Raw genomic sequence first — 8,123 nt, forward strand, 5'->3', positions numbered from 1 at the left:
TCTCGTGTAATGCAGAAGCAGTGTATGAACAGCAAGGCTTACCTGGCTCATGGGACCACGTGTGGGATAACACAACTGTTCTGGGCCTCCTATCAAGAGTGATGGGCAAGCTCAGCAGAGCCACTGAGCTGGCAAAATCGAGCACCTACCCTTTGAGGAGAGGCTGAGGCCTGCATAGACGGGGAAAAGAAGGCTTGAGAGGCCTCCAGAGGTCACTTCCAGCCAGAATGAGGACTGATCAGTGAGAATTTACACTTGAAACCAGCAACCTATTTCTTGTTCCAGGTCTTGTAACTAGATCTTACACTGTGTAAGTAGCCTATTTCAAGAGAGCTATAGATGTTATTTAACCTAAGCTGAGGCAAAACGTGTAAAATTTGTACAGGATTAGCTGCAACCAGGGCAGAGCTGCCAAGCCTGAAAAGTACTTTAAGCAGCTTAAAATCTTACTTGGGACAGGAAGGAAGCATCAGAAAGTGAGAGGGCATTGAGTAAATGAAATAACAGTAACTAAACCAGCGGTTCTTATAAGAGGAATGTGTATTTATCTAACCTGTTTTTAGATAAATGACTCCTCCCCTTGTGAAGCTTTTACGTCATCATGATAGTGCAAGAGAAAAACGGGTGTGGAAGTGCTGAGGTAAGTGTGGGGATATTCTGGTTACAGATAATCAGGAGTCAGTTTATGCAGAAGTGTCAGGTGAATCATCTCCCTGCCCCATACTTTGCCTTCAGACTTGCTTAGGAGAGAAGTGGGATGTGAYAGGAAGGCTACAGATCTGCTGGTGGAAGGTCACCCTCTTCAGCTGGCTGTAGCTCTGCAGCTTCAGTTTCATATTCCCCAGCAGCTGCTATCAAGTTCTTCTGATCAAAGTCTCTCCAATAGCTCTCCTGTGCTCCTTTGTACTTTTATTAAAAGTTTTTTACTTTTGCTTATTCAGGAGTTTGGGGTGGCGTTTTTGTTGTTTTTTTTTGTCATTATTCCACAATGTTCAGGCACATACTGATGCTGTTATCAAGCAGGTGTTTTTACATCTTGCAGTCACCTCTAATTCATGCCAGCACATGGGCTATTTTCTCTGGAGATGGGCTTGTCCAGCCTGAACAGGTCATGTGTTGCTGCTGGGTGAGTCTGCAGAGCTGGGTGCAGCTGACAGGGCCCTGTTAGCAGCCCCCGAGCYGTTCCTGTTGCTGGCTGCAAAAAGCCTTGGGCAAGGGGGGAGGATGGGGCGACTTATTCTTGGTATCTGCACTGCAAAATGCCTTCAGCACTGCTGAGCAGYGCTCCTGCCTGCTGTTCCCAGGATGTGCCCAGCACAAGGAGAGAGACCATGGCTGCAAGGTGATGTTTCCTTTTCAGTTCTCCTGTCTAGGATGTGATGTCCTCTGCTAATGAGCTAATGATGAGTTTCTTGGCAGGCACTGTGCTCGCCTATCACTGCTGCTACTTATGAATAAGCCTCACTGTGCAGATTCATCTGATACATGGTTTGACTTTGTAGTCTGAAATTAGCAGGGATAAAGTCCCCTAATGTACTTGTGTTACGTAGGAACTCTGGAGGGAATTCATAAAATCCGATGAGAACAATCGCATTTGCTCTGATGCAAGCTGCCTCCAGAACAAGCTCTCTTTGTTTTGTTGCCTGCAGACACAGCCCTGGGTACAGGCAGGGAGCTGCAGAAACACTGCCAGCGGGGTAAGCTCGGTCTAGACGTGGTCTCAGGGCAGTATGGTGTCAGTAGCCAGACCTAGAGCATCTGGGGGTCCGTAGAGAATAATAGCAAACCCCCAAGCGCAATTGGTACTGCTGAGGAAGGCGGAGGGAGGGACCTGACCCTGTGGGCTCAGGCCAGCACTGCTAAAATCCTTTTGCCAATATTGTCTGAGGATTAAGAGATGCTGTGCCAGTGCTGCAAAGCAACAAGGTGGTTAAGAGCTTCCTGGACTGCAGCAGCTGGGCATGAGGGGGCAGGGACAGAGAATACATTTTTCATTAGTTTCTTAGAGGTATGTGAGTGTGAAATGTCAGGAAGAAAAATCGTTCGCTTGTGCCACATCCTCGAAGGTTAAAAAAGGGACAACCCATGTGCAAATACCTCCAAATGGCTTACTACCTTGCAAAGTTCAAGAGCAGGTTTTGTTTTCCTTCCGTGCTGTTCTGCACAGATCCCTCTGAGCAATTCCTTGTTTGTGGAAAGGCAATTGCATAACTGCCAACATGCTGGGGTGGAGATGGGGTTCCCACAGTCCCTGTAAATGGTCATGCTACCCCCCTCAGCCCTGTGCCTGGGCTTCTTGGGGGACAGGAGTGGCATGAGCAGGTTTTGGGGTTGSGGAGTGTGTTTGTGATCACCTGCTTGTTGGGACTGTGACAAAGGACACAGTGATGGAATAATGGGAGAGCAGCAGCTGGAGAGTAGATTCAAGGGMWTGTTTTGTTCCTGTTTTTCTTCTGTTGCTGTGGCACTGGGCTGACCKTGGAGGCAGAAGCTCTGGAGATGTCCCTCCAGGCCAGGATTGGCAGTGGAGCGGTGGTGAAGCAGCCTGATCTACATGCYCTTGTGAGAGAGAACTTCCAGCAGATTGGAGCATCTATGCCATGGAAACTGGTGCTTCTGCCTCTGTAGAAAGCATTTTAAAGCAGTTTACCTCCCGCTGTGAATCCTTGCTGTGCATGCTCTGGTCCTCCCTGGACAGTGAACTTCCAGCTGTGCTGGTTGTGGCAGCAGGAGCACTGGGAAGGGGCAGCTGGAYTGTGTCCCTGATGTGTCCTGGGGAGCCCCGAGCCTTATGAGGCACCTGCACCGAGCAGCCCTGCAGCTGGAGGGGGAACAGGAGCTGGGACAGCCYGTGCCCTGGCAGGGACCCCCAATGCTGCACTTGCTGCAGTCTCTGCTCCATGGAGGACGATGCTGAGCGCACGTCYCTGTTCCTCAAGGCTCCCCTGTGTCTGGTCCCCTCCCTGTCTGCTTCCTGATGCCTGGAGAAGACCCACCTTTCCTGCCAGCCCTGCCCTAGCAGGACCATCGCCAAGGGTGGCTACAGTGTGCTGGGCCTGACCCTGCACCGGTGGCTTTGTAGGGGCTGGGTGAGAGACAGCACGTGCTGCAGCCTGGCTGGGTCCTGGCCCCCAGGCCACCTGCTCCTGCTTTCCCATGGCTGCCCCTGCAGGATGCTGTACCAGCCCCAGGCTTGTGGGGAGCTTGCCTTACATAAATWGGTCACTTCTAGCCCAAAACTGGGGTGGCTGATGGAAATTGCCGCGCATCAGCTGGCTAGAGATGAAACACATTCCTGCAGCTGGCACTGATTTCTCCAGWGAAGTGAGCTCTGCTTTGCTGGCAGGGCACTGGGGAGTGAGATGGGGGCTGACTGGCACTCTGTGGACATGCCAGGACCTTTTGGTGGGTGGTCCCCTGGCACTGGGGCTGGGCAGGGCAGAAGCAAGAAGAGGCAGGGGWCAGCCCCCGGCCTTGCTGGAGGAGAGGGCACCTTTGTCCCTGCACTTTTCCCATCCCGTGCTGCTGCTTCTTAAGTAGCTGCTGGACTTCTTCCCCTGAGCTGTCTCTGTGCCAGTGGGGAGGGACACACAAATGCCTTTTATGGAGCAAGAACAAAACATTTCCTTGTGGCCGAGCAGTGACATCTCACAGGGCAGCAGCCTGAAGTTGCTGTGCTCCCTGCTGAGGCGAGAGTGGTTCACCCTRGGCCTGCAAAGGGCTTGGACCCCAGCCCTGGGGATATGGTGGGGGTATATACAGGGGTAGAGGGACCCTGTGCCCTGATGTCTCTGTGGCACTTGCTGTGGGACAGTGGGTGCTGTGTGTGGCCCAGCAGCTGTGCCTTCCCTGTTTCTAATGGTGGAGGGCTTAAGTTTGTGTAACTGGATGCTAACAAAAGTGTTGATGCTGTAGTGGGGCTGGGGGCCACTGTCTGTCCATCCTGCACATGGATCCATCCTCGGCACAGGGTGTGGGTCCTGCACTGCCCTGTGGCCAGCTCCAATGGTGCCCAAGCCTTGGAGCCACATAGGGCAGCATAGAGGGGGTAGGGAATAAATGGCTTTTGTCCCTGGCTGGGAGCAAAGCAACCTTCCTTCAATTGTATGGAAATGAAGGCTGGCTAAGGGGCCTCCCCCAGCCCTCTGTTGCCTGGTCTTTGTTCACAGTCTGTTACTCAGACACCTGAATGAGAGCAGAGCAAACCCCAGAGACAGCCTCCACCAGGCTGAGCACCCTGTTCTGTCAGTGCAAACACCCCTCACCTGCTGCACCTACCCACCAGCCCAGGGCTCCCCCTCATGCAAGGGATGCAACAGGGACATGGTCCCCTTCCCTCCTGGCCCACAAACCATATGGACAGTAAAGGGTGACACTGGCAGCAGCTTCACACGGTGGAGGCTGGTGCCTCATGCCGGGCTGCCAGCTCCAGAAGAGGATATGGGCTCTGTCTTCTCTTTCCTGGGTTTGCACCATAGCAATGTCCCCACCAGCTGAGTGGTGACAGGCTGCGTTGGCCCCATGGAGTCTTTAAATTTGAAAGGGAAGCAGAGGAGCTCCTGCAGCCAGGACCCACTGCTGCACCCCAGCCAACCCCTTGCTTTGCAGCTCTTCCCACAGGCAAYGAGTAAAGGACGTGAGCAGGATGGTGTCGGGCAAGGCTTGCTCSGAGATGTGAAGCCAGGAGTCTCCTTCACCCGGCGGCCCTGCGGCTGGAAGGATGGCGTGGGGAGCCCAGGGCGTGATGCTCTCCCTGCCAAGCAMCTTACCCCTGCCCCCCACTTCCCTCACCCTCCAAATGCTTCTGCCGGGCTGCCGGGTCGGTGGCAGAGAAAGCGGCATTGTCCTGACCCGCTTGTTCCCGCAGAATGGCAGTGGAGCCTGCAGAGCTGCCCCGGMGGCAAAGGGAAGGGGCCGTGCCGGCTCAGAGTGTGTGGGGCAAGGGGCTCATCAGCTCTGGACGCGAGCAGAGTTTAACAAAGAGCAGGGCTGTTTGAAGGCTGTGTGAAGCCAAAGAGCTTGTTTTCCTGGAGAGGAGCTGCAGGGCGGGCTGGGCTGTGTGCTGCTCGCCTTGTAACCTGCGGCGTCTCAATCCTTCCCGCAGCATCCCCCGKCCCCCCCTCCACCATCCCTCAACTCTCCCGACCTTCTGTCTTCTTCRTTTCTAGGAAGTGCAGCTGTTGGCAGGCACTGGCTGCTCCTTCCTCCGGCCGCAGGAGGGGTCTGGGCCCCAGCCAGCCCCGGCTTTGTGCAGGATGGGTTGCGCAAGGAGCTCTGCGGCCACCTCGTCCCCGCAGGCAGGCGGAGCAGAGCGGTCCCAGAGCCACCCACTGTCCCCACAGCTTCGGCTTCTCCACGTGTCGTGCTTCACGGGGAAGCGGCCGCCTAAAGAGCAGCCCTTCGCTGATGTTTTCGGGCTCAGCACGGATCACTGTGCTCCTTGCAAGAGGCAAGAGCAGGATTTGCTCCTGCTGGGCGGAGCACCCTTCTCAGCAGCTGGCAGGCAGCATTGGTTTGGGGGCTTCTTCTGTAAGAGCTGATGCAGTTGGAGAGGTGAGATCTTCTAGAAGCCATGCTGGTGTTTGCAACTGGGGGGTCATATCTACAACCCTTTAATGAGGCTTTCCAGGAGGTAGGGCCATCAGCCCATTGGGAAAGAGGGACATGCCCAAGAGATGTCTCAATACCTGGCCATCCTGCCCATGGATATCCCCAGTCCCTGCAGGAYATGCTGAAGACACTGTCCCGGGGAGCTGTGGGCCCAGGGTCCTCACACCACCTCACATCCCTGTGACTTTTCACCCAGAGAGGGCTGGTGGGAAGTGCAATAATATTTGTATACCTAAAAGTAGAGCGATTGATCCCACTGCTGTTTTGCAACGTGTTGACGAGCAGACGGTGCAGAATTATATAAGTGTATGTGGAGCTGGCAAGTTTGTGCTCCAATCATATGAGCGCTGTTGTGCAACGCTTCCCCTCYGCAGCCCTGGAGGAAAACAGGAGTGTGGGGGCTGCCATGCATGTGCTGAGCCCTTCACGGCTCACAGTGATCCCAGTCCCCAGGATTCTGAGGGCAAGGGATGTGAGTGTTACTTTCTGAGGTCTCACGTTCAGCTTTAAAAGTCACCTGCGAGTCTAGCAGCACGATCCTTGCTCATTGCCCCTCCCTGTCCAGTATAAAACACCCCGCAATTGCAATTCAAAGATGATTCCTCAGCAACAGGAGCTTACCCTGAGCTCTGCATTCTACCCAGATGCAGAAGGGTTTGCAGGAGCCCTTAAGAGGGGCAATCCTTCCCAGCCGCTGTCTGGCAGAGCTGGGACGCTGTGCTGAGCACAGGGAGAGGCTGACTCTGGTGCTGCTGCTGCTGCTCTGCACGTGGGAGGTGGGTGGTGGGTGTCTGCATCCCCCTCAGCTGCCTTTGCCTGCCAGCACAGCCTGTGCTGCCGACTTCGTGGAAACAAAGCGCCGTTATTCCAGCACAAACAGCTGGGATAGTGCCAGGGAGTGGCCAGGGCTCACCTGGAGTGGGGACACAGCTACAAGTGGACCCTGAGGCAAGGTAAACACTGCAGCCAAACCGGGCAGGGTGTAGGTAGGCAGGGAATTATGTCCCTGTGGAATATGGGTAGTACCAAGAATAATGACTCCATAAGCGGGAAGGTTTTCCCTCCCTCTGTGCTGATCTCTGGCTGCCCAGCCCTTGCCCACCATCATGCCCTGCCCTGCYGGGCATCTGGAAGGGACCATAACCMGGCAGGAAGTCCAGACCTGAAAAGCTCCTCCTGAGGGATTCAGCCCTGGTGGCATCTCACAGTTCCCAATCAAAGCACCCCGCCGCCTTTCCAGCCTGGGTGTGCCCAACTTGAGCTCACCGCAGTGATTCCTGGTACCCGCCGCAGTGGGGGAGCCTTGGCAACCACTCCCACTCCATCCTCCATCCCTGCGTAACCAGGATCAGCCAGAATTACCTCACTGCCAGTGCTGGGAAAAGCGGGGGCCTGGGTGGGCTGTGCTGGAAGCAGGCAGGGGGTTGTGGCTGCTGCAAGCCTGGTTTTTATTGTGTTACCACTGGCTGGATTGGGTTGTGGATGKTTTCTGGGTGAATTAAACTCCCCTGTCACTGTGAGCAGGGATCTGTGGACAGTTCCATCTGTGCATCTCCGCATCCTGGCAGGATGGCAGGGACAGGCAGGATGGGTGAGGGGTGTGGTGGGTTTGGCTGCAGAGTATGTGCCAGCTCCACTGGGGTGCTGTAACCAGATCCTCACCAACTTGGCTTCTGGGCTCTCTGTGCTGACTGCCAGGTGGAAAAGTTGTCTTGTTCCTAGGGCAGCATGGAGACAGGCCTGGTTGGGGACAAGAGAGGCAGGATGATGCCTTACAGGGCTGCCACCACTTCTCCAGGATAGTGAGAAGGGCTCAGACCCCTGGCAAGGGCAGCAGGGACCAAGGGAAGCTGGCAGATGTCTGGGGTCGGGGGGCTTGCAGAGGTCTTGGGCTGCTTGGGGTAGTGTCCCAAAGGGTTCTCCTGGAATGGAGCAAAGAGATGAATGGGGCTGGGGGCTGCTGTGTCTYCTTGGAGAGCTCCAGGCCTGACAGGCCGTGTCCCACATCCCCATGGCCATGTGCCAGGTCACTGTGTCCAAAGCCAGCCATGGTTGTGCCCTGATCCYATGCTGGGGGAGTAGTGGGGAACAGGACCGGCCCAGGGGAGCTCGCTGGACATAGCCACTCGTGGCACTCTGGGTGGGGCTGGTGTGCACACAGGAACTTTGGGGACTAAATGGTGCCGGGTGCTCCAATACGGGATTGTGCTCGGGGCACTCGCTGGGACGGGCTGGTTTAGTGGGGCAGCGATGTGCCCGCGGCCAGCTGGGCCAGGGCGGGGGTAGAGGGGCCAGGCGTGGGTGAGCGATGGGCAGGAGGCGGGAGCAGTGACCCCAGGAGCCGGCAGCGACCCGGGCAACGGTGTGATGGAAGAAGGACACACACGGGCCGGCCCAGGGGAAGCGTCCGTGTTTAATGGAGCCTGCCACCGGTGCCGGGGGTCAGTCCGGTGGGCCAGTTCCAGGGGTCTGTGCCGGGGGTCAGTCCCAGGGTCAGTTCCGTGGGTCAGTCC

The 8,123-nt window shown here is 56.0% G+C and overlaps 1 protein-coding gene across 1 annotated transcript in view; it reads left to right on the forward strand.

The window, feature by feature from the left end:
* The first annotated feature begins 5,391 nt into the window (after nt 1-5,391).
* Nucleotides 5,392-8,123, forward strand: part of NCKIPSD (NCK interacting protein with SH3 domain) — a 54,850-nt gene continuing 52,118 nt past the window's right edge. Inside the window, exon 1 of the mRNA XM_057390226.1 lies at nt 5,392-5,553. Coding sequence (XP_057246209.1) covers nt 5,407-5,553 — 147 coding nt within the window. The 5' untranslated portion in view covers nt 5,392-5,406. The remainder of the gene's footprint in view (nt 5,554-8,123) is intronic.

Source organism: Malurus melanocephalus, unplaced genomic scaffold, assembly GCF_030028575.1.
Source record: "Malurus melanocephalus ecotype Western Australia unplaced genomic scaffold, MMel_1.1 scaffold_24, whole genome shotgun sequence".
NCBI classification, from domain to species: domain Eukaryota; kingdom Metazoa; phylum Chordata; class Aves; order Passeriformes; family Maluridae; genus Malurus; species Malurus melanocephalus.